At 42.1% G+C, this 27649-nt stretch overlaps 1 protein-coding gene across 1 annotated transcript; it reads right to left on the bottom strand.

Annotated features, from left to right (window-relative positions):
* Window positions 1-26600, bottom strand: ehmt1b (euchromatic histone-lysine N-methyltransferase 1b). The gene is given in 27 exon segments (XM_029444303.1): window positions 1-1397; window positions 1858-2033; window positions 2153-2231; window positions 4150-4236; window positions 4500-4615; window positions 5514-5591; window positions 5697-5841; window positions 5996-6040; window positions 6042-6167; window positions 6316-6470; window positions 6563-6667; window positions 7302-7403; window positions 7866-7988; window positions 8096-8202; window positions 8322-8404; window positions 8516-8731; window positions 9432-9664; window positions 10721-10998; window positions 15760-15891; window positions 18319-18421; window positions 19122-19193; window positions 19540-19695; window positions 20166-20314; window positions 20476-20746; window positions 22021-22544; window positions 22638-22728; window positions 26436-26600. Coding segments are annotated over 27 exon segments (4092 nt in total). The 5' UTR covers window positions 26586-26600; the 3' UTR covers window positions 1-1207.
* Between the last annotated feature and the right edge of the window lie 1049 nt (window positions 26601-27649).

Below are 27649 nucleotides of genomic sequence, written 5' to 3'. Positions count from 1 at the left end.
TCAGAATAAATGCATTAGTAGTAAATTTATTGAAAAAGATACAACCATTTAGATGGATGATTCACGGTCCAGAAATATGTAACAGAACGTTATGAAGTGCATTTTTATAACTTTTTTTTTTTTCATTTATACCTTTCAAGACTTTGCACAACAGTCACTGCTTTACTAACAACATTTAAAAAGAGGGGTTGGCTTCTGTCTGCAAAATCATGAAACTAAATTAGAAATAGCCTAACTACAGTAACTACGCTTAGAAAATTGAGTTAAAATTAAACATAAAAAATGTAAAACGTTCTCTTATCTTACAAACTATGTTCACTTGGGTAATAAAAATGAAAACAAAAGTAAAAACCTTTGTCAGCACCATTTTCTTGTTGTTTTTTTAAACTCCATTTCAGTTTAATCAATTCTTGCGACACGTTAAGATCCCCTTAAACATGCTTAATGAAAAAGGATTCAGACTAGAAACGCCTCATTCTTGAGGAATGGTACAGCATCTTGCTCTCACTCACAACTTAAAAAAAAACAGTCCACTTTCCACCTCGTCTTTCTCTTTCCAATCATTTCAGTTAATTCATTCATTTATAATCAACTACGGTGGACGTGGCTGTTCAAACACTGCAACAAAGATGAAGTGACACAAAGAAGTGGCAACATAGTTCAATATTTATCAGTAATCTTGCTGGAATGGTTCATGATAAATGACCGCAAAGGTCAAACAAGTTAAGCCCAGCTGTATGCTGAGGTTGTCTTTGCAAAAGACAACGATACCCTCACCCCCGACCTCAAAGTCCCTTGATCATGACTCAATAAGAAAAGCCATTTAACAATTTCAACCAATCATCTTAAAAAAAGACTAAATGCACATTTCTCTCTCCCATTGAAGTTATGTATAACATGTAAAGAATGTTTTATTGTCCCTGTGATATTTGCTGTGCGTGCTGTCGCTGCCCCCTGCTGTTCATGTTTCTCACGGTGGAATAAAGGAGCAGGAAGTTCCTCCAGGATTTGATTGTGCATCCAGTTGTGCGTGACAACGTTTTACGTGTTCTCACAACGGCCCATGGTCGGGGGCTTTAATCAGAAATGGAGATACAGTACAAGTTCACTGATAAAAGTTCAAAGTTCAAGGAGGGAGGAGGGAGGTGCCTGTGTGTGTCCACCAGGCGTGTGTACATGTAGCATGAAGCTTAGTGTGAGGAGACTTTTAGGAAGGACTGGAGGGACTGTTGGAGGAGCTGGTGTCAGGCGACGCACTGGGCTGCTGCTGCTGCTCCGGGGTGCTGTCCGCCTGCAGCGACGCCATGGCCGCTGACGAGTACTTGCACTTAGAAGAGCCGCATTCGCAGCTGAACAGCTTGCTTTTGACTTCCCAGAAGTGGTCGCCATAGTTAAATCTGAGAAGGGAGGATGACAACGCAAATGATTATAGAAACATGTCGGCATCAAAAACTTCCTTTAACTTCCAGGGCTTGCCGGTTCATCGCATATCACTACGACGGCATATTAGGGGATGTAGGTTTAAAAACAACCTGTTTACCGGTGGCGTCAGTGATGTGATGAGGTGATCCAACCTTGCAAAGTGAAGCCAGGCTGTATCTTGATTTTTTTTTTTTTATACCACTTTAATCTCAGAATAGTCTTTTCCCTGTAAATTTACAACTTTAAGATTCTGAGCCGTTAATGTTTTGTGTTAAATATTAATTTGGCCTTTAATTGTGTCAATTCTCAAACTTAAAGCCCACGATATCTTATTCCATCATCATTGGCATCAAATTATTCGTTTAACTCAAAAATCCTGTATCTGTGTCTTAAATTGATCAACAATATATAAAAAAAAAATGTAAAAAGCGTTACCCAAGCTCCTCTCCAGCCTTGATGTTTTCACTGGCAAAGAAGGCAATGTGTGGGAAACGAAGGTCCTGGTGCGTCGTGAACACTCGACAGGCAAACAAGTTGGGCTCGCACATGTGATTGAGGAAGCGGCTGATGTTTCCATAGAAACGAGCATCGATGCAGTATTGATCTTGTGGCTGGGAGAGAAGATAAATCAAAGACTCAAACTAAAAAAATGAACTAAGTGCTCAGCTGAAAGGAGAAATGAAACATTAATATAGAGAAACATGATGTTAATAACACAGTGGTGCGTTACCTTATCATCCAGGCTGAACAGGTACGTGTCATTCTGCCTCATCTCTGCTTCTGCCTCGGAGATGATCTCCCCCACGTACCTGTTCAAAAGCAGGTGATCCGTCAGTAGCTGCAGACATCACTGAAACCTTTTAATGCTGACGCTGTTCACCACATGTCAACACTCCATTAATGTGGAATTATAAGGTTGGATTTGGGAAGACTGCAGTTCTGAGATACTGAGCTTCAAAGATTTCACATCCCTGCTGGTAAACTTGGGATGAATCTTCTAATATTTGAAAAGTGATAACCCAAAAGGTTATTTTTAAATCAAATAAATAACACCACACACACATTAGTCAACACTGAGTGAGTGGAAGAAAACATTCTATAATCCCAAATCAACTGTCTGGTCTTTACTAAAAGATATTTTACTTTATCGGTTTATCAAGCCGACAATGTATCCATCAAGCTTAATAATTCTGTTTTGTTTAGTGTCCCGGGAATATTTGTTTTAATGAGCAGTGAGAAATATGTGTATACATATGTTGTCACCGTTTTCACAGACAGGACTAAATAAAACGTCTTTATCTCGCTGTAATAACGAACCAACAGTGAGGTGAACACTGGGGACATCTTTCACATGGCTTCTCATATCATCTTATTTAAAAGAGAAGGCTGCTGCTGCTCTTTTGCATGATTACAAACGCAAACGTGTAAAAGTCATTGCAGAGACAAAAGAATATTGTTTTTCATATTGTTTTTTCATGGTTGTAAAATGATTACTTCTGCATTTAAACACAGAATAAGGAACTAGAATTAGTAATTGTCACATGTAATGTTTTTGATATATTAATTAAATGTATTCACTGCAATGAGTTGAACACTGAAAGATTACAAAATGTTGCCGGTGACACGCTCCAGAGTCCAGACACCAACTTTTAAAACAGCAGTGACAACAGTGAACATGACAACAGTGAACATGACAACAGTGAACATGACAACAGTGAACATGACAACAGTGAACATGACAACAGTGAACATGACAACAGTGACGTTAACAGATGAAAACAAACGATTAATTGATTTAATGTAAGTTTCGTATGTGTGTGTATCACAGTCTTCTCCCTTCGTGCCATAGAGCTCCATTGTTGTCCAAACACTGTTAAAAACACATCAGTGAGTCACACTGCTGCACTGTGTGCCTCGTTCCTTCATCACCGTGAGCACACACACACACTGTAGTTTGTTTTGACTCAATACAACACACACCGTCCTGCTGCGGCTGGAAATACTCACGAGAGCACCAACTGTGTATTAATTCACAACTGAAAATAGTCGCCACATATTCCCTCCTGTATTCAAGTGTTTGCTTAAAACTGCCGTGACCAGCTGTTATAGGAAATAACAGAGTCGTTAGTAAATATCAAACTATGTATTAATAGGTGGTTTCAAAGATTTACATGCTGAGGAGGAACAGATGGACTTGGGGCTGAGGGACGGACCCGTGGTTTTGGTCTTTTCAAGGGACGCACAATTAAAAAACTATATCGAGTACCACCAGCTGTATCGTATGCTGTACAGATTGTAAATCTCCCTCAGGCAAATGTTTTATTTGTGATTTTGAGCTATAAATAATGTTAACTTATCCTTGAAGTTACTTTCTTTGCCAACACATACAAGTCAATGAAAGTAAAAGTCCAGCAAACTGACTGGAGCTCAGCGTGAAAACATTTTATTAAACCAACAACGTTTAGATCAAGAGTTTGTTGTTTCTTAACTGCCAAGAGGTATTTCTTTAGTGTTAGCCAACACATATATGAAATGGAACACAAAACCCTAAAAAACATCTGGCAAAAATAGTGAAGTGACTGGCACATCAGCAAAACACCTCCGTGACACCGACAGCACTTCAGCTGCTACCATCTGGCAGGAGATGCAGTGTGCATGTGTGAGTAGAAGGTTTTTCAAATTGGGGAGAAAGTGACACAACACGCCTGTATTTGTAAAGGGACTTACTCGCATACGAAGGTCCCCTGTGGTATGTCTTGTACTGCGCGGACACCCCAGCCCTTCTTACTGGTCCTGTAGAGCTGAAGCCTGGTCCTGGAAGAGACACAGCATCTTTATGTTACCATTTTATAAGCAGATATTTACCTCAACACACCTCACTGCCTTAAGTAAGATAGTTACAATGAGAAGTTTGAATAGTGCTTCCTCGCACAGTCCATTACCATAGAAGGTAACTTACAGACAAAAACAGAAACCACAATACAGAAGGAAAGATCATCTATATTCCAGCTATTATCTACTGAAGATTGCACAAAGTTGTTCTTATTTGTAAACACATTGAGATGAGCTGTGAATACCTGATGCCATTTTGCACTACACGGTTCTTGCAGGTCCTCCAACAGGAGCACGCATGGTTACACTCAAAGATGAGAGGAGGCTCCTCACGACAGAACTCAGGGAGCAGGCGACCCTTCTGAACACCACAAACAAGACATATTATACACAGTATATATATATATATATCTTCATGATCGTCAAGACTGCATGATTTGTAAATAGTATTATACGCTACATGGTATGTGGACCCTCTGCTCATGTACTTTTGGTCTGGTGCTGTTCTTCATGGTATTTGCTGGATCAGGTGTCCAAATACATTCTGATACATCTTGTTTACCCTCTGATCCTCAAAAACCCTGCAGCGGGTTTAAAAGGCATGTTTTCTTTTACAAACTGCCAACAATGACACCGTTGATCACAGCCAGAAAGAGTGACAACTGAAAGTATTGTCGGATTTTCAAATCTAGATGGTCCTTGAACGTATCATGTGTGATGAACACTTCCATCAGGAAAAGTAAACAAACCCAAGCGTAAAAAGTGATATTTAATCAGAATCACTTTATTCTACACGTTTCATTTAACATTTCCCCAAAAATAAGCCATTTGCACCAATCACATCCTGTAACAAACATTACATTCTGCGCTGCTCAGCGTAGAGATGAATGACTCGACTGAGATCAACAGTCACATGACAAAGATTCTGTTTACAGAGAGGAGAGCTTCAATATGTGTAGCATTAGGAGCCCCCATTTCTTCCTGTATATTGATAACTTTGTAAAAATTCCTTTTTTCTTCTTCAATGTGTTGAATAAATGATCAAAGAAATTCAACTTCCATTTCTTCTTCTTTAAAAAAAAGATTATTTATGGCAAAATAAATGTGTTATAGTGCACAAAAACATTTGAGTTCCATTGTTGTGCTGTTTCTATAGAGGTGCAGGACTTGTATATATTTGCAGTGAAAAGTGAGGCCACAGTGAGAAGAATGTGACAGGAAGAAGACTGCGGCGTGTCCCTGAAGACATCCAACCTTACCTTGTCGTACCAGCAGCGCAGGCTGAGTTGTCCACACATGCAGATACTTGTCGAACAGTCTTCTTTACAAACACAGTACTGTTAGCCATGGGTAAAGAGAGAAAAGAATACTGGTCACTTCACACTGCCAATCACAGAGGGAAAGTCTCTTTGTTTCCTTTCAAACAGCTCATGAAGTGTCACCTGTAAGTGTGTTATGTTCCTGTCGATGTTCATGGGGGAGGTGACGCAGTTTTCAGGGATGTATTTGTAGTCGTCTGGGTAAGGTTCACTGTCCACAGAGTTGACACAGGGAAGGGGAACGCTCTCCTGCCCCAGAGCTATGTCACTGTGAACAGATGGTTAGGGGCTGTCAATGGGGAAAAAGGTGATGCATAGGCTGTGTACAAATATAAATACCACCTAATAAGCCTCAAACACACAGATAGCATTCTATACCGGCCCCAAAGCAGCCCCTTTAAAAAACACAGTATGATTCCGACCTCTGAAGGACTTTCTCCTCCACTCGATTGAGTCCTGCTGTTCTTGGCGTCCCTCTCCCTCCTGTTGGTCTGCAGGGCTGCCCAGGCCTTGGAGTTGTGGCTGCAGCAGTCTGGAGGAGTTTCTCCCTCGCGGTTCTTCAGAAACACATCTGCTCCTCGAGTCAGGAAAAGCCTGAGGAGACCACATTCTTCTGATCAACAAGCCACTTCTTTAAATGCTTCTTTGAGTCAATCCTCTTGTTTTTAACGACAGTTCAAAAACCAACTTATTTGATTTTCTCCAAACGTTTTCTTTTTCTTTCCTGGAGGCAGCAACTTACGTGACACATTCTAAGCGATTCTCCCGAGCAGCGATGTGTAGAGGAGAGTCTCCGTGGATGTTGACAGCCTGGAGGTCGCAGCGTGCGTTCAGAAGCAGCTCGGCGATCTCCACGCTACCGGAGAACGCCGCCCAGTGAAGGCAGATGTTCTCTTCCTAGAGAACAAAAACAAACACAAACCAACAATTACACAATATTCGATTCTCCTGTAGAGCATGTGAAACACAGAGTGGACTTGTTAGCCAACCTTGTCCCTGATGCTGATGTTGGCTCCTTTGCACAGAAGCAGCTTCACCTGGTCCGCGTGTTTGTACTCTGTCGCCCAGATCATGGCTGTCCAACCTCCATCATCCTGAGGGACAATAAGACTGTCAAGCTCAGCAAACTGATCAGCCGAGTGAAGCTGAATCATACCTACATGACATCAGTGCAGTCTTTCCTGACCTGATCTAATTTACTGGTATCAAAGTGCATTTGAAGGAAGCCTGTAGTCCATACAGAACACTTACATTTAAATACTCACTGTACAACTCTAGAAAAAAATGTTGAGTGCTTCTGAAGGAGCCGCTTTCTAATCAAATGTATTGATTTTCTTCAAATGTCTCCATAGTTTATGGTGTCATTTTAAAAATCCTCAAACAAAATCCTCGATTTGAATAAAGTGATTCATCAAATTAAATGAGTTAGTCCCATGACAGCACAGCTAATGGAAAAAGACTCAGTCAAATGTCAAAAAAGTATTACAGAACTCTGCTTAAGCATTTCCAACAATTAGCTATATGCCTTCAACTACCTAACCAGACATGTGCATCTCTGTATAGCCAGACAGGCAGACACGTGATCAGCTAGAGGAGAAAGTGATTGGACAGAAGCATCAAATGCTACTGAATGATGAGCAAAAACACACACAACAGCTGATGTGAAAGCACTGTAGTACAGCTCAGAGGATCAACATGACTGAAAGGAGAACGTGAAACTGTACCAACCTGACAGTTGATGTTGATAAATCCTGTGGTCAGAAGGTGCTCAACAATGTTGTAATGACCAGACTTTGCCGCTAGGTGGAGACACGTGAACCCTTCAACATCCTGAGAGCAGCAGAGAAGACAATTATTGACTCCAAGTCTCATTTCATAAATAACAATAAGTAATATTTATTTATATTGCACTTTTCGAAACAAACTTACAGTGCTTTCAAGAAGTGCTTTACACGTTAAAGATGGCAGATAAAACAATTTTAAAGTTTTACAACATTCAGCAAAGGGGCTACATATGAGAACAAATACAATAAATGAAAAGTTAAGAGAATGACTTTGGATATGAATGGGTTTTAAGTTAAAATCAGGCCACAAACCCTGTGAAAGCACATGTGTGGTATTAACAATGTGTCACCTTTGGTATATACATACGAGGAAGCAAGAAACCACTTTAACATCTTGAATCTAATAAGTTCAGAGAGGGCACCAGTATAGAAAGGTCAAATTACATTCTGATTCCACTCATCAGTGTCACTGGCTCTGATGCCCCGGAGAATCTAGACGAAGGTTTACCTTGTGTGTGGCGCTGGCTCCAGCTCTCAGCAGGTACTGGACCGTCTCCATGTAGTTGTTCTCACAGGCCTCCATCAGTGGCGTCCGCTGGTCTTCGTCACACATGTCCAAGTTTGCGCCAGCCTGAAGGGGCATTTTTTATTTACCATTTGACATTAAGGATCTAAATTAAAGTACCACAGGAGTCAGTACCAGGCAGGACTGAAAGGCAATCAGTAAACAAGTCTAACCTGTACGAGCATGTGGCAGATGTCTTTGTATCCTCCCTCAGCTGCAGCGTGGAGCGGGGTGCGCTTGTTCTGAGATTCCATCTTAAAGTTAGGGTCGATACCGTCCACTGGAAGGTAAATGGAGAAGCAAACCACTTCATTAAAAAGCATTTGGATACTAAACGTTTGTTTGCATATAAAGAACCACAAGATGAAAAGAAGATTTTCACAGGAGGGGTTAACATACCCAACATATGCAAGACCTTCTTGAGTTCTCCCTGTTTGGCTGAGAGGTAAAGTTGCTTGGGGTGAAAACGCAGCTTCTTGGGTCTGATCGAAAGACGCACAAGAAAAAAAGTGTGAGTTGTTTTCCATGTTTGCCTCAAAGGTCCGGGCTTTTCTGCTGACAAAACATGACCACACCCTCGTGGTCGAACTTACTTGTCTGTGTCAAGAGCCACCAGGATACTCTCTAGAGTCTCTCTCGGTGGTCCTTGGGGGATTGTGGGTGGCAGCGTTGGTCCCGTCCCAGCCAGCAGGGATGCGGTCCTGGATGACCCAGGAACAGCAGAGGTGTCGAGTCCGTGTGCAGAACGAATGGACAGTGAGCTGTCGGCCTGGCCGCTGACTTCAGCCCCCACAGCCATACGAGAAGAGCTGCACAACAAAAAGAGTAGAAGAAAAGTGTTTTAGAATGACTTTTCTTTGGGGTAGGGTTGTAAGTGATACATTAGATTAAATGAGTTAGTTATCTTTCTTGAATATAAGTCGTCAGGGCGTGCCTCCCTTTGTGAGCGGCAGGCAGGAGAACAAGCTGATATTTGACCGCAGTGAACATTTTGTTTTTGAAAGGCTAAACACCAACAAATATGGACTAAAGCACAATATTTATTTAGAAAAACTAAAGTTGACTTTTGACCTTGACAACGTTTTGGGAGTTATTGGAAATGTTTGGATCACACAAATCTGGTTCAATCCTACGCAGCCACCACTGGAATATAATTCTACAAATAGTATAATAAATAATATTAGTGAAGCCTCATCTTTATCTGCAACTGTGCAGAAAAAACTGGTTAAAAAGAATGAAAAGAAATAAATACTGAATAGTCAAATGTTGATTTAGAATTCAAATGTCAGCATTATGAATGAAGCTTCAAACTATTCAGTACAAGTCTACTTTGGGGCTCATTATTGAACACCTATAAAATGAGGACATTTGTCTAAATGCTGCCAGTACACGGGTTCATCCATATTCACCAGTAGGCTACTATATCATGTCTCTCACCAGGAGCATGGTACACCCTTTGATCATCACGTCCAATAACTCCCTATCTTGACACCACGGGTGGTACTTTACCTGCCAGTGGTGGTGTCTGCTCGGCCCTCAGGGACCCCGGGTGTAGCAGGTCCGTGTGCGAGCGCGGGGGGCACGGTGGAGGTGGTGTCGGCCTTGGCGATGGTGACCTCCTTGGCCTTACCGGCCTCCTCTCCGCAGTGAGGACAGAAGCTTTGACCTTTCAGCACCGAGGCACAAGCACGATGGAAACGGTGAGAGATGCTGAGGTCTGGTTGGCACTCCATGAAGGTCCCCTGCACAGTGAAAAGATAAAAGTCTCCATAAGCAAAACACAAAAGTCCTCTCTGACTGGTGTTGGAGTTTTGTGGAGCAAAAGATACGTTTTTCTCCCTAATGAATAATGTAATGGCAGCTATTTTCACTTAATCACATGTAAATATGGAAGAATTGTGATTTTAAAGCAAGTTTCCGGTAACTTTAAACGCTGGCTTTGCTTTCCTTTGCTATCCTCCTCACAAACAGGGATTGAAACAGCAATGGTTGCCGTTGAACGGTTGGTTCACCGTCTTGCTCAAGGGCTCTTTTACATTACATTACAGGTCATTAAGAGCGACTTACAGTGAACTAACTACAGGGACAGTCTTCCCTGGAGCAACTCAGGGTTAAGTACCTTGCTCAGGTGGCAGACCTGGTATTGAACTCACAACCATCTGGTGTTCTGTTTGGAAGCCGTACCACTAGACCACCACCACCACCTCATCAGCAGCAAGTGTGCATTTAACGTAACGTAGTTACATAATGCTAATTTATTGTTCCATGTTCTCCAAAGCATTCCATCTTTATCCATCCATTCATCCATCGTCTACCGCTTATCCGGGGTCGGGTCGCGGGGGCAGCAGCTCCAGTAAGGAACCCCAATCTTCCCTTCTCTGGGCCACATTCTCCAGCTCCAACTGGGGGATCCCGAGGCGTGCCCAGGCCAGTGAGGAGATATAATCTCTCCACCGAGTCCTGGGTCTTCCCCAGGGTCTCCTCCCAGTTGGACGTGCCTAGAACACCTCCCTAGGGAGGCGTCCAGGTGGCATCCTTACTAGATGCCCGAACCACCTCACCTCAATATCATCTTTATCATTCAGTTAATTGCAACATACTGTGTTCAAAAGTAGAACAATTGCTTGTATAAATGGTTCTACACTCAGTAGACTCCTCTCTTGACAGCCCGCAGCAATCTACATACATTCCATTGAGATGATCAAACTGGAGCTGAAGGCCTGAAACTCTGTGTGTGTGTGTGTGTGTGTGTGTGTGTGTGTGTGTGTGTGTGTGTGTGTGTGTGTGTGTGTACTCACAGCCCTGCAGAAGAAGCCACAGCCGGGGCACGACTGGTGCTTCACCATGCCGTTGCGGTGATCCTCGCACAGAACCAGCAGCTGAACAGAGTTGGAGGGACGCATCATTTCATGTTTCAGTATGGCACCCTGGCAGCGCGTCAGCTGCCCATCAACGCTCTCTGTGGCCATGCACTTCCTGTCTGCCAGGGTGAGGATCTCTCGACTCTTGGGCGTCTCCATGCGGCAGCTGCAGAGCGGAAGCTCCTGAGCCTCCTCCATCGCTGACCCTGAAGCGTCTGCAAAGGAAACAAAGACTGACTTTACCTTCATTCACCTCAATATCAGTTTAAATGAGTTTCTTTTTCAGTAGATAAACCACTAACAGGTTAGGCTTTGTTTCCAATGTGTTCATACGTGTGCTAGTATGATACCTGGTTTTTTGTACAGATACCAAAATTATTATTTTCCCTTTTCTTACTTTGAGAAAAATAAACATGTTTTTCTTCAAAACCATATTTTTTTTATCAATCCAGTGAAGTCAAACTCCTTTTGCTCTAAATGTTATCGGAACAGAAGCATCTGCACAAGATTTAACTTTGAAATTCACACAATTCGGATTTAAATCAGATTACAAATCAGACCTGGCATTCTATGCGAACTTTCAATACAGCGCTTCAAACGTATTTTTGTTTCTACCAATTTGAAGTTTGATACCAAGCTCTACGAACAGGCATGACAAACAACAACAACAGTTGTTGAGTAAAGTTGCTGGAATCGACTGACCTGTATGATGCAGCAGTCTGGAGTCTGCAGGCACTGAAATGAGGCCAGAGTTTCCTGGCATACAGATGTACTATATACACATAATGCATGACGCTGGTGTAGTAACATTACTTTGTACAAACACCAAAAGCTTACTCATGGATGACAGGTCTTATTAAAGACGTTCTTATGGGAATTCCTGCCTGTATTGAGAGAGAGAGTAGGGTCTCTGGGCAGCCTCACCACGTTCCATTCAGAAAACCATATGCTTGGTTGGTAAACGTCTTCCCTTTCATCTTTTGGCAGTCTTTGAATCTGTGCTGTCGATTGCATTACATCTTCTTAAAGCCGCTATGGTTGGAATTTTAAACTTCTGACTCCAGCGCCCCCAAGTAGCAGTAACAAAAAAAAAGACACTGTGCAGACATCAATGCTGCTGCCACACCCCTGCCCATGAATCCGATCTGGGGTCACAATGAATGACCTTAAAGCAGGGGTCGGGAACCTTTTTGGCTGGGAGAGCCATAAAAACCAAATATTTTTTATTGTATTTCCTTGAGAGCCATATATTTAATAAATGAATGCAACTTTATGTGTGCATTTTTTAAGTATAACACGTCTCAGAGTAAATAGGTGCTCTTTTATTAAATAAACAAAACGCTATGTTATTTATCTCATTTATGTGCAAGTTTCAGTGTTTACTGCACGGGTGTGAAACTCAAGGCAATTATATCTGGCCCACGAGAAAATATCATATGTCTATCATAACTGGCCCACCGGTTTTGGTAATTAAATCAAAGCATGGCACAACCACGGGAAAATACACATTTGAGGAAGTATCTAAATGTGTGAGAAATGAAACTGTCCCGAGACAAACTGATTGGACTGACAGATGGAGCACCTGCGATGCGGTGAAAAGAGGAAATTAGTGGGCAGGATGCGGGAGAAGATGCAGATGACGGTGTATCACTGCATCATACACCAGGAAGTGCTGTGTTGTAAAGCTCTGGAGATGGAACATGTAATAAGCACCGTAACACAGACAGTTAACTTTATAAGAGCCAATTTAAGTATTTCCTGAACATGGCGATGCGATGGCTGAGTCGAGGCAAAGTGCTGAATAGATTTTTCGAGTTGCATGAGGAAATCTGCCAGTTTTTGGAAGCAAAGGGAAACACACCACAGATCTCTGGGACGATGTGAGCTGGACTGTTTGTGCGACATAACAAAGCATCTCACTGTTAAACCTCCAGCTTCAGGGCTGTGTGATCACGGACATGTATGATGCAGTGAGAGCGTTCCAAGTCAAGCTGCCTGTGGGAGACTCTGATGCAGAAGGAAACTTTGGTCACTACGTGTTTCCAAACACTGACAAACCATGTCCACCGCTGTGTTCCTGACAGCATTCTGCTGATGAACTGAGCGCAATTGCCAACTTTGCAGCTCAGAAATAAAGAATGAACTGCTCAGAAATCCGTTTGCAGTTGACGTGGAAACAGCACCTGTGAACATCCAAATGGAGCTGATTGACCTCCACTGTAATGACACACTCAAGGCAAAGTATGACTCTGTGGGCGCTGCACAGTTTCCAAGCTTCATCCCAGAAATTATGCCTCAACCCTCCTTCCTGCTGATGCTTTGCATGTTTGGAAGCACACACCTGTGTGAGCAGCTTTTCTCTGTGATGAAGATGAACAAAAACCCACACAGGACGTAGTCCCAGTTTTTGTTGGCCCTCTCTGTGATTGAGTTTGACACCCCTGGTCTACTGCTTGCTTTGCTTGCTACTGCTTGTTTCTCCTCTGCTGTTTCGCGAAGGGCGGGGCTCCGCCCCTGACACATGGACTCACGTGCTCACACACTTACAGTCAAAGACAGGGCAGAGGAAAGGAGCGGGGAGAACAAACAAAAAAATCTGCTGCTAAATGTTTTATTTTAAAATGACACAGTATAATGTTAATCATGTTAAAAAATGTCAGCTCAAAACTGTCTGCGAGCCATATATTGCATGCATAGGTTCCCGACCCCTGCCTTAAAGCAAAAACAACACACCGGGTCAGTTTTTATCAGGATTATTTCATTTGCTACTATAGGTTGTTGTTTGACTACTTACAGAATTAACAACTCCGAAAATAAACTTTACAATAGATCTTCAAATCAACATGACCATCTAACTGTTCCTGGCAATCGCTACGACAGCTTCCGTGTCGACTAAACAGGATGTCACAAGAGGGATATACCCCTCGCTACTGATTGGCTGAGGCAAAATAACCGGCACCCGTAAAATTGTCTAACACCAGGGCAAATTTCCTCAAATTCAAGGGCCCAAAGCGGCATAGTTTGAGAAACCGATCAAAATGAATTAACACTGAGAATTCTTTGAATGAGAACTGGCAGGCAATCAATGGAACTTCATATTCAATATATAAATGCAAGCACTATGTCTATTTTCAAAAACTTTCAAGGCCTTGATTTTATTTCCCTTAAATTCACATCGTTTCAAGGATCTAAGGCAGGGGTGACAAACATGCGGCCCGGGGGCCAAAACCGGCCCGCCAGAGGGTCCAATCTGGCCCGCGGGATGACTTTGCAAAGGGTAAAAATTATTTGTTTTGATCATAAAGTAAAATACTGTTCCAGATACCTGTGACAAAAATGTTTGTGCCTTTGTAGACACACTGTGATCTGCAAGTTGTAATGCACATGTGTAAATGATAAACTAATACTATTGTTGAAATTGCAACTTTTCTTCTTAAGACATTTCAGGTTGTAAAAAGATAGTTCATTACATTTGAACATTTTCAGAATGTACTTTTTTGCACTAAAACAAAGGGAAACATTTGGAGTTGTCGTTATTTACAGGTTATTATGTTATGATTTTACTGGTCCGGCCCACTTGAGATCAAATTGTGCTGTATGTGGCCCCTGAACTAAAATGAGTTTGACACCCCTGATCTAAGGGAACCATGCTTAAAACATAAGTACTGTTAATGGAGGAACCACATCCAAATGTTCTAATTATATGGATCACATGTGAAGTTAAGGAAAGCATCTAAATCAGGGGTCACTAACAGACGGACCGCGGTCCGAGTCTGGACCCAGACGCCGACCTATCCGGACCCGGACCTATAATCAATACATTTTTCAAATTTGACGGGGCGCTTCTATTTTAACCGCTGCAGCTTTTTCCGTTTTTACGGCACTGGTTTAGCGGTTCAGGAAACTCACAGACCAATTGCATGCGAGTTAAGCCATCCCACGTGATGCTACTCGGCCAATCAAATCTGTGCATTCCAATCGGCAAACATTGCGACTCTGAATACAGACAGATGAGGCGAGAGGCGAGTGACAGATGGAAAGACGAGTTAGCGATACAGGGAGAGAAGACGGAGAAAGGGAGAGAAACACAGACGAAGAGACGAGTGAGCGGCAGACAGGGAGAGAACATTAACTACTCATGGCGCTCTCCAAGAGAGAAGTCAACAGAGCTTTCAACCCAGAATGGACTCATTCATGTTCATCCTTCCCACTGGGAGCACAACACCAGTGTCTCATGCTCAGAGACCGTGGTGCTCATTACAAGTGGTGATGTGAAACGCCACTATGATACAAAGCACAACGTTTTTGACCAAACATACCCACTCAAGTCTGGCCACCTGTCAGCATCATCAGCCACAGAGAACAGTTTGACCCAGGATGAGCTAGTCTGGGTTAAACTGTTCAATTGTTAAGATGTGTTGAGACTGATTTATTGTAACATTGGTTGAGAGTTAAATCAAGATGTGTAACAGTTAAAGAAAAAGGGAAACGCAAGCTGCTGCTACACTTTATTTTTCTAAGATTAAGCACTTTAAGATTTTTAGATGCACAATTTTTCTACAGCTATTTTATTTATTTTCTCAATGTTATTTTTAAATGCAGCCCGAGAAGAACATTATACATATCTACAGTAATATATATATATATATATATATATATATATATATATATATCTGTATAGTTCAATGTTAAGTCACAATAAATATTGTCGAAATGTTTTTAAATTGTACTTTCTTTATTAGATTTGACAGTCAGCTGTTGATGACGTGCAGACGGTGATACAGCTACTAGGCTACTTCAATATATATCACACTAATTCATAACGCAAGTGAGACATTATGATGCTCCGGACCTCTTAGAATTTTAGTTGAATACCCCTGATCTAAATGGCAAGACACAAATGTGTGACTGTGGTGGGTTAAACACATGGGATGGGTTATTGTGAAGAATGTTTACAAGTTTCATTCTAAACTCACCTTTGTTCTGTGAGGCAGCCGCCGCCTCTTGGGGCTGGCTGAGGTTGACAGACTCAGGTGAGGAAATCTGTGTGCGCTCCTTGCCATCGCCGGCCTGAGCTGAAGCTTGAGGCTGATCCACCGCCTCTAGTTCTGAGCAGAACGACAAAATGCTTCAAATCACCATCACAGTCAAGCTAGTCGCAAAGAGAAAGAAAATTAAGAATACAAAACTTGAGCAATAAAGACATTAGTGCTCTTGTATAGTCTCTATTTTTACTTCTATAGTTATTATCTGTTATTATGTTATGAGATCTTGCAATTGGTTTTGTGTGTGTGTGTGTGTGTGTGTGTGTGTGTGTGTGTGTGTGGTGTGGTGTGGTGTGGTGTGTGTGTGTGTGTGTGTGTGTGTGTCATCTCGGTCTCTGTCCACTGCTAATCTGGCATACTACTGGACCAATCATTTTACTGACTGTATAAAACAGTCACTTTCTGCTGACTCCTCACTACTCTCTTCAAGACTGTTTTGGACGGTGTTTGTTGCTAACAGCTAACAGCTAATGGAAATACAGACACAGCTAAATCGACCAAACAGTGTTTTGGAACATTAAAAATGTTTAAGAAATTATGTTTATTGTACATGAATTGTGTACAATATTACATACTGTAAATATAAAGATGTGTGCAAAAGAATGTATAACCCTTGTCTCATCAGGGCTTAGCTGTGCTAAAGATCCCTTGCAGTTCAGAGTTCATATTCAGCTTGAAGCTATAATAAATATTAACAGTAAAAATGTTTTTTGTACATTTTAGCCAATAAAAGCAGATGTCTGGTCACGATGGAATCTCAATAGAATTATTATTTTATTTTTAGCCTTTATTTATACAGGTAAAACCTCATTGAGACACAGGGTCTCATTCTCAAGAGAGACCTGATCAGATGGTAACAGTACCATACAAAGTTACAGACTTACAGGACACTAAACACAGAGGCAACAGTCAATTAAAGGTTAAAATTTAAATTCTGAAAATATGAACATAGTTTGGAAAGTGAGTTTAACTGACGAATGAAGGTCTGTACAGGTGAGAGTGTGACAGGATGACTCTGTACAGGTGAGAGTGTGACAGGATGACTCTGTACAGGTGAGAGTGTGACAGGATGACTCTGTACAGGTGAGAGTGTGATATGATGACTCTGTACAGGTGAGAGTGTGACAGGATGACTCTGTACAGGTGAGAGTGTGACATGATGACTCTGTACAGGTGAGAGTGTGACATGATGATTCTGTACAGGTGAGAGTGTGACATGATGACTCTGTACAGGTGAGAGTGTGACAGGATGACTCTGTACAGGTGTGAGTGTGACAGGATGACTCTGTACAGGTGTGAGTGTGACAGGATGATTCTGTACAGGTGAGAGTGTGACAGGATGACTCTGTACAGGTGTGAGTGTGACAGGATGATTCTGTACAGGTGGGAGTGTGACAGGATGACTCTGTACAGGTGAGAGTGTGACAGGATGACTCTGTACAGGTGTGAGTGTGACAGGATGACTCTGTACAGGTGTGAGTGTGACAGGATGATTCTGTACAGGTGAGAGTGTGACATGATGACTCTGTACAGGTGAGAGTGTGACATGATGACTCTGTACAGGTGAGAGTGTGACAGGATGACTCTGTACAGGTGTGAGTGTGACAGGATGACTCTGTACAGGTGGGAGTGTGACAGGATGACTCTGTACAGGTGTGAGTGTGACTGGATGATTCTGTACAGGTGTGAGTGTGACAGGATGACTCTGTACAGGTGTGAGTGTGACAGGATGATTCTGTACAGGTGGGAGTGTGACTGGATGATTCTGTACAGGTGTGAGTGTGACAGGATGACTCTGTACAGGTGTGAGTGTGACTGGATGATTCTGTACAGGTGTGAGTGTGACTGGATGATTCTGTACAGGTGTGAGTGTGACTGGATGATTCTGTACAGGTGTGAGTGTGACAGGATGACTCTGTACAGGTGTGAGTGTGACTGGATGATTCTGTACAGGTGTGAGTGTGACAGGATGACTCTGTACAGGTGTGAGTGTGACTGGATGATTCTGTACAGGTGTGAGTGTGACAGGATGACTCTGTACAGGTGTGAGTGTGACTGGATGATTCTGTACAGGTGTGAGTGTGACAGGATGACTCTGTACAGGTGTGAGTGTGACAGGATGACTCTGTACAGGTGTGAGTGTGACAGGATGACTCTGTACAGGTGTGAGTGTGACTGGATGATTCTGTACAGGTGTGAGTGTGACAGGATGACTCTGTACAGGTGTGAGTGTGACAGGATGACTCTGTACAGGTGTGAGTGTGACTGGATGATTCTGTACAGGTGTGAGTGTGACAGGATGATTCTGTACAGGTGTGAGTGTGACAGGATGACTCTGTACAGGTGTGAGTGTGACAGGATGACTCTGTACAGGTGTGAGTGTGACAGGATGACTCTGTACAGGTGTGAGTGTGACAGGATGACTCTGTACAGGTGTGAGTGTGACAGGATGGCTCTCTACAGGTGTGAGTGTGACGGGGCGGTGATCACCTTTGGCTTTTATCCTCCTCTTCCGTTTCCTGGACGGCTTGAGCCACGCACCGTCTCTCTTTATTTTCTTTTTCAACTTCTTCTTCAGACTGGACTCTGTGCTCTGAGCGACGGATACAGAGATGATTTTAAAAACGCTTCCGTCTTCTGTAACAGAGCGCTGCAGGGATAATGTCTTTTTGAAGGCTAACTCGGAAGTTAGCATTGCTCTGGCTCCCTTCTAAAAAATACAATTGAATTTTTCCATTGGTATTTAGATTATTCCAGAAAATAAGCTTTGTGGCAAACAAAACTTTATGATGCTTACACGTTTTGATCAGCAATATAATCTTCACAAATGAAAATACAAGTAAAAAGCTAGCGTTGGGATATAAATTAACTACACCACAGTCGCATGACTTCAACATCACCACCACTAAGCTTCCAACTTGGAGTTGTAATGTGTGATTAACTGATAAATCTAAAAGATGAGTTAGAATAGTTTGGAAGAGTGCGAGTATAAACACAATAAGGCTGTAAAGGCGGAATAGTGATGACGCTTAATGTCCCAGACAACCTCTGTCGTGTCATTTAGCCACTTGTTAGCGACCGCTTTTTCTAAGACACGTAAAAGCTTCAATATTCAAGAGTGGGTTGTTTATTGACATATTTTATGTTGTAGAACTAAATGTGAAATTCTCTTAAGCTTGTGTTAGCCACAGACCTTATTTCAGGCATCTATTCAAAAACCCATTAAAAGAAAACCCTTGACTTTGAGAAGAGGGAAGTGATGTGAGATGAAGGTTGAGTAATGATGGTCTCACCAAGTCGGACTCTGTGCCCTCCTCCTCTCCCTCTTCTTCTGCAGACTCTTCAGACTCCTGCTCATCTCCCACCTCCACAGCAAACACAAAACAGAGTTCATCACCAGCTTTTAACACGTGACATATTGAAACAAGCTTCACTCTAACACATGAGAGTCACACCGTGATACCGATGGAGAAACTGTTTAACTGACTGAAACATTTCAGGTGCAAGCCTTCAGTGTATTCCAACAACACTGAAACCTTTTAAGACTCTAATTATCAGTATATTTCCCAAAAGGAACACAGTTGCTGCCTGACTTAAATAAAGATTGAAAAGCTCCTTCTACTTTCTGCACACAATAAAAACATTTAAAACAAGTTCTGCACTTTGCATAAAATGGATCACTTGTGATGTCGGGATGTTTTCTGTTCCAACCTGAGAGATGGGCTCAGATGCTGCTTCCTGGACAACAGTGACGGGTTCTCCTGCTGGCTGCTGTCGCTCCTCTTCCTCAGACTCCACCTCCTCGGACTCATCCTCCTCAGATGCATTTTCCACCTTCTCCCCATTTATGTTCGCTACCTCTTTACTCTGTGAGACAAGACAGGACTACATGATGATCATAACAATCTCAAAATATGCCCCAATATATACTGTCATCAAACACCTGGTCAGATTGTAAAACGTGCTTACTCTCATCAGATGATTTACATACAAAATGTGATACTTTTAGTTTTTTTCTAAAAGGTACAGTTCGTGTACAGCTGCTTGTCTTTACTTTAGCTTCTACCGTTAAATAAAAACATATACGTATTAAATGACATTAAAGTTAATATCTTTGGGTTTTGGACTAAAAAAACAAGATATTTTAAAAAGGCATCACTATTTTCTGCCATTTTGTACACCAAACGATGAATCTATTAATCTGGAAAATAATCGTTAGTTGCAGCCCTAGCGTAGAATGTGTTTAAAAATAAAGTGTGAATGAACGTGTGCCAGAGAAAAACGTTTAAACTTCCCACATGAAGTGGTTTGGATTTGTTTGTTTGAGGAGCACAGACCTGCGGGCTCTTGGCAGACTGTTGTAGTGCCTTAAACATTTCCAGCACAGTTCTCTGCTTAAGCACTTTGGTTTTCTTCTTGGGAACCAGACTGTACATTCCCATCCTCCTCTTCTTCTTACGGGATGACAACCCTCCTGAGTAAGGAGCTACAGTACCGAGAGAACAACACACACATTTACAGCAAACTGTCAAAAAACATGATGCTCTGGTGTGATCCACTCATTACTTATTCTCTGAAACCATAGAACAAATTCAGTTTTTCTACAGTAGGTCAGTTTCTGTCATGTGTTACTGGAGTCTGTCTGACCTAGTTGGAGCTTGGTTGGAGCTAGAGGAGCTGGAGGAGCCTCAGAACCCGGAGAAACCTCAGAACCCGGAGAAGCCTCAGAACCCGGAGGTGTACTGGGAGCTGCAGGAGGTGCTGGTGAAGCTGATGATGCAGTTTGTGCTGAAGCCGGCATATCCGGTGGACTCTGAGGTAGATGGTTCTCCGCAGAGGGCTGCTGCGAGGATGTGTCAGGTGCAACATGAGTCTCCACTTTGGAACTCTTTGCTTCTCTTAATTCTCTGTTAAGAAGCTGTAGGTAACAAGAACCAGAAGCAAGCATGATCACCGTGTTGCAGAGGGATTTACTTTAAGTCCGTTTGTTACTGGGAAGGCAACTTTGTGTGTTTTACCAATAGACACCACAACATACCTGATTTGTTTCTTTTAACAGATTCATTTCATTTTCACACAGATGTGTGTGCTGCTGCAGGAAGACAATGACCACTGTGTGTTACAGTAAACAAGGTCCTCCTGCAACAAGCACAGCTCAGAAAGTGGTGCTGGAAAACGCTCTTTCCTGTTTTAACATGGCAGTCTGGCACAAGCCAGTTCGGTGTGGAAGAACTTGACTGGTCTGCGCAGAGTCCTGATCTCAACCCTATCCAACATGTTTGGGATGAACTGGAGCACTGACTGAGCTTTATCACCCAACATCAGTTTTGGACCTCACTGATGCTCTTGTGGCTGAATGCGAGCAAATCCCATTAGCAGAAGATTAAATGCCCATAAAGAACATTCAAATATCACATATGGCTGTAATGTACGTCCAAAGCATTCTCATACTTTGTTCATTTAGTGTGTACTAAGAAAAATATAGTTATTTATATTGTGTTAATGATTTCAACTAGGGGTGGGGGGGAAATGTATTCATCAAGCAATCTTCAAAAATTCTGGATCCATTCAAAAGGTTTTTTTTCTACAAGAGAACCTCGATATTGCTACGGATATATGTAATCCTAAACAACTCTAAGTTGTGGCAGTCTTTATTTGTTGAAAGAAATCACACAGAATACCAGTTTGACAGTGTTATTGTGTCAAATTAAATTTAGAAATTGGCAAGTTTCTGTGAGAAGTAGTCTACGCATACCAATTTTATTTATGCAACATGCAGCATTTCTATTTTCTCTATAACTTGAACTTGTTATTCTTGAAGTCACTGATAAATACTAAAAACTTCTTAGTAAAAAGTGTTTATTTATGCAAGTTTAGTGGGAACAGATGTTACCTTTTGTCTTAGATTTGCCTTTGTGTTTTAACACTTTTGCAATGAGTTAAAACTCCAGAATCTTATACTCTACTTTCATGCCATACTTTGCCCCACCACCTTGATCAGCACACAGCAGACTGAAGTAGATCCTGACATTCGCACCCCTATGAACTCAATCCAGAATACATTTTAAATTGAATCGTGACCCCAAGAATCAAAATCTAATTGACTGTCAACTATAACCCCCCAAGTAATGAGACAACGACGCAGAAAAGGCTGATGAGCTGCTGCTGCTGCTCTAGATTCTGATGGTTTACCTTTTGTGCCTGGCTGACAGCAGGTCTGGACATGGTCTTGCGCGCTCTGTGTATCGTGACGGGTGCTGGAGCCGGGGCAGGAGACGAGGCCGTGCCATTTTTAGTGTCTGGTGTCTCCCGTCCCGACGTAGTCTCTGTACTGGGGTCAGTCCTTAGTGCACCTGAACTCTGTTCACACCCAGACGCCGAGGCCGGGGGAGATTTGGCCGTGTGTCCACCTGTCGGTGAGCCCGAAGGCAACCAGTTAGTCCTGTGAGGGGAAACTCCCAAACTCGCCGTCAATGCAGAGCCCCCTTCCTGCTGCTGCTTAGTGAGAATTAATCCATTGCTTCCAGTAACAGAACCATGCGGTGGCTCCATGTCGGACGTGCCATTTTCATTTAGCAACAGTAAAGTCTTGTTGTTGGCTGTTGCAGAGCCGTGTGTCGGGCTCTTGTGCCTTGTGTCGTCACATTCGGCGCCGTTTAGCATCGTCTCTGCTGGAGGGGAGGAGGCCAGTCTGGCTGCTACCTCTTTGTCTCTATCTATAGGAGGAAAAACAAAGATATAATGCAAATCACAATGTGAACATATCATTTTCATAAATCAGGTGCTTTCAAGTTTAATTTGACGAATACCTGGTTTCTCCTCTCCGTTGCTCGCTGCATCAAGTTCTTCTTTCTTTGTGGATGCACCCTTCTCCACGCTGCCCTTGGCTAGACCAGCGGGCTGATGAAAAAAGAAAACACATGTCAAGGGAAATCTAATTTAGAGTTCCAACTAACAATGATTTTATCTTCATTGTCAAATCAATAACTTGTTCAATTGATCAGTTAGTCTGGAAATAGTTCCCATCACAAGTTTCCAAAGCCCAAGGTTCAAAACATGCGTTTGGTCTGACCAACAGTCCATAACCCAAAGATTTTCAAAGTATAATATCGGCACAGAAACAGTTCTTTGAATTATTTGATTATTCGATCGACAGAAAGTTAAAACGGCAAAAATATGTATAATCTATTATTTGTTTAGGGCATTTATCCAGCAAAGATATCAAACATTGTCTGTGAGGATGTTCTGCTTTTGTCTGTTTTATATGCATGTAAACTGAAAATTGACAAAATGATCAATTGACTAGTTGAAAAGGTTGTTCACATATTAACTGATACAAAAGCAGCTAAATGTTTGGCATTTTTACTTAATTATGAAAATTGCCATTGATTTATTTTCTATCGACTTACTTATTTTGGATCTGTAAAAGAAATTCAAGGTCCAAGCATGAGTACCAGAATAAAACCATCCGTTTATGCACTGAATTCTGTGTAAAAACCTCTTTTCAGTAATATGTCTTTGTCAGAATCAAAGACAATAGAGTGAGGCAGGAGAAAGAAGGCGACCCCCATGCACTTTCATTGTCTGTCTTCTCTCTTTCTACAGCCAACCAGTAGAGCAGTAGAGCAGTAGATGCACAGTCGGAGCTTCAAAAGAAATTTCAGCCACCCACAGACCGTATTTACATCTCACAGGAGGAAGCAGTTGAAGAGGCAGCACCAGGAAATGATAAACTCTCTCTTCCTCCTGAGCGGACCATCAACCTCGTGCTCACTCTGAGAAATTGGGCCCAAAGGACACAAAAGAGGCCTGCAAGAAACACATCATGAATCCTCACTTTTGCTTTCCCTTTGAGTCCAACTTTGTCAAAGTCACCGCAATGTTTTCACACTTGGGCAACTATTGAGATGAAATGTCAAAATAAAGTGGCCCTACAACAGTTTGTCCTTGAAGAGCAGCATTCCTTTAGAACTGAGCGGGACAGTTTATAGTCTCCTCCACCCTATGTGAGGCTCATACCAAGCAGAATAAAGGAAGACATGCACACACGTGCTGCTTGGGGCTGGGGTCATATCTAGTGAGCAAGTGCTGAATCTGATTGTCTCAAGAAAGCAGAGGAAACATTTTTTCCCCAAACTAGCCCAAGCACAAGATCTGCCGAAGACAGAGAGCACTGAAGGTTTAATTTTAACAAACTGATTCAAGCAGTTACATTTCAAATCCAGTCAAATCCTCAGATGTACCAGACAGCAATGTGTCCTGAAACCTGCATAAAACCGAGACCCCCAAGCCAAACTAAATGATCCATCAGGACAAATTTCCCAAATCATTCTCCAAACACGTGCTCCTGAGTGCAACTTGTCATTGAGCGACAAGGTCAGGCCAGGAGCCGGGCTGTGAGCACAATATCTGAGGGTGTTTCCCAAAGAACATCTAGTCTGGGACAATCCTCTGGGTCTATGATCTCAGGGAATCTAGTGAGCACATGTGAGGGCAAAGAGAAGAAGAATCCTTAAGTTCCTTTTTCCATGGATTGAGGAGAGCCAGTCACAAAAAAAAAACACACCAGCCTCATCCCTCCCCCTAGTGGTGGAAAGTGGAACTTACACACTGGAGACAGAAATGAGAAGGGGGGAAGGGAGGCAGAGAAGCCTGTCTGCAGATCTCCGCCATTTCGCAACCAGATTGTTTACTGAAACAACGCGGCCATTGCAGCGGTTTTCCACTAGATGGGGAATGTAAGGGTCTGGAGGCTCGTGGAAGCTGCTGAAAGAAGCTCCAAATGTGAAGCCAAGGCTCTAAGAGCTGATTAGGAACCTTAAGTAGCACATTAATTTTTTAAGATATTAAAATAGACTAAAGCTTCAGTTATGGCTGCAAAAATAAGAATCCAAATGGTTCAGAGTTTACATTTTTTAATTTTTTTTTTTTACAAATAAGCTTAGCAATTATTAGAAATAAGCTGTTAATAGATTATATTTCTAATGCTATAAAATATTCTAATGCATTAGCACTTCACTGTCCCTACAACAGAATGTGAACCTTGTATGCGACGAGGACTGGATGTTCACACGTGATCTTAAAATGTACTGCAGGAGGCCTGAAAACAAGTCCGAGCAACCTAAACACAAACAAATTACACACTCAGCTGTTCGACTGCCAATGACACGCACAAGGTGGCAACACCCAAATGAGATACAATGATTTAAAAAGTACACAATTGCATTTCACACAGCCAACTAAAGAAGAAGTGCCTTCCCAGCATTCTAAACCTACCTGTGAACCCTCGTCTATCGGCTGTGAGCTGTTTGACAAAAGAATGATTTTCCCTTTCTCAGATTGTTTCATTAGAATCATTTTTAAGAGTCCTGAAGAGGTTGAACTATACATTACCTCACAGGGAAAAAAAGCATAGACTGGAGAAAGGTCTGAAAAATACTTCATTTGAGCACTTGTTAATCATCTTGCGAACCCTCAGAGTTTTTATTGCAGCCTCTTCTATCCTGACCTTAAAATTGGTGACCACTGTTGCAAAGAAATTTGGTTAAAAAAATCTATTCTTAACATAAAAAAAACACAAATATGGGGCATCCTTAAAAATGACTCAATATTTGAGACCATTTTGCATAAAATCTCAAATGAACTACAGGAATAAACCAATAATTTACCCAGTCCAGTGATTATTTGTGCAAACTGATCGAGACATGCACAGTCTGGCCCTCAGCCAGAAAGATGCTCAGAAGATCGAAGCCAGTAAACATGGAAACTCACACTGCAGTCTAAAATGAATTATTTTGCTTGATAAGCAGTCACTGCAGCCTTATGTTCCAGTATATTCCTGGTTACATAGCCTAAGCTGCACTATACATCCAGTCCACTGGGACCTAATTATATACTGACCATGAGGGATAGAGCAAATAGGAGGGATAAGAGAACTGGTATGACAAAAAGGGTGTTGGATGTAAGATTTAAAAATCTACTCTCAGGGTAGTTTCCACTTCTTCAGACGCTCATTTTCATGTATCGAACGTCACATTTCTCATGCTGTGATTGCTCTAAATACAGCTGTGCTAATCCACGAGGAGCTCTCTCCAACAACAGGATCCAGCAAGACACACTCACATCTCTCTTTGATCCAGCAGCACCGCTACCAAAAAAGAAATCACCGCTCCTCGAGACTAAGTCCTTGATTTCAGGAATCAAGAGCAATCAGTTGCTGATAAAACAGCAGCAACTAACTCGAGAAGCATACTTTACAAATCATCTCAACGTGAAGACAGCGAGAGCTCAAGCCAACTGATTGTAACTTTAGAAAATGGCTCAAAAGGAGCTGAGAAGCAAGACTATGCTCTCCTCAGACTACTCAAACCAATGGTGAAGAGTATAAAGCTAACATTGTTTTTTCCCTAGTGGGCCTCCAGGAAGCATCATACCTGCTTTCTTCTCATGGCCTCCATTGAGAAGAAGAAGGCGTCAGAGAGAGAGTGTGTGAGGGAGAGTGTGTGTGTCAGAGAGAGAGAGAGAGAGAAAGAGAGAGAGAGATAGAGCGACAATGTGTCGAACAGATAGCTCCTCTATTCCTTTTCTTTCCCTGCATGCACATTCACCTCGCCGGTCATGTGACCTGGTGGCTCCCTCTGTCGGTCCTCCTCTTCAGAGGGTCTCCACAGAGCATGCTCAGTCAGCTTTAACTGTAACACCACTCCATTTACTACAATAACTCCTTGCCACTGAAGGTATCCACTGGACTGAGCCATTACATTTAAAAACCCTGCATATACCCTGCTAATGTTTGTATCTCACACATGCTAATACTAATGTCAATTGTAGTTTTTTAAGCCATAATCATTTTCTTTCCTTTTATTTTATTGTTGTCTTTTGAAAAATGGAAATATTTTTATGTCAATCTCATTTTGGGGGGGGGGGATAAGGGCTTTTAACAGTCAGTGTGTGTGTGTGTGCACAGCCACTTGAGAAGCACCAACAGAAGGAGGAGGGGAAGCATGCTAGAGGTAATAGGAGTAAAAGCCCCGGAAGCAAACCGGATGTCAGAAGGCTGATTTAGCCAAACATTTTCAATCGCGGACATCAGGCCACATACGAACCTCTCAACAGGAGAGTCTTTTGTTTCCACTGAGCCTCGGGCCAGTGAAACTCAGCGCTGCCACGCCATGCAACAGATATTGGAGTCACAGACATTAAGAAACCAACTGAGCTGCCACTAAAGGAAAAGCCTGAAAAAAGTTCTGAAACGACCGCTTGTGTTCAGTACAAACTGAGTGAATATTAAATGTACAATACCAAGTTACCATGATTGTTGAAATAATCTGTTGATTATTTTTCAAAGACCTGACATTAATTTGAAAGTATTTGTAAGGATGCACAAATTATTGTCAGGTCTTCAAAAAATAATCAACAGATTATTTCAACAATCATTTAGTCTATAAAATGTAATTAAATAGTGGAGATGCCCATCAAAAGTTCCCAGAACTCACTGTGATGTCTTCTAACGACTTGCTTTGTCTGTCCAACAGTCCAAACTCCAATGACATAAGAGAAAAGCAGCAAATCCTCACGTTCATTAATTACTTTAAAAACAATTATTTGATGATTAGAAGAGCAGCTTGTCACTTTGCAAAGAGATGTTTTATATGACGTTCCTGGCACGCAGGAATGCAGATGTATATATGCGGCTTCTCCTGTTTCACAACTAAACAATGAAAAGCAACCCTGTCCTGACATACAGGTTCAGGTTTATCAACTTTCAGGGATCAACGCACAACAAAAAAAAAGAAGAAGGGAAACATGTTCTTCCCTCCGA

This window comes from Cottoperca gobio, chromosome 12 (assembly GCF_900634415.1).
Source record: "Cottoperca gobio chromosome 12, fCotGob3.1, whole genome shotgun sequence".
Lineage (NCBI taxonomy): Eukaryota > Metazoa > Chordata > Actinopteri > Perciformes > Bovichtidae > Cottoperca > Cottoperca gobio.
Note: the sequence above shows the minus strand (reverse complement) of the source record. Positions and strands in the feature narration are given on the sequence as shown.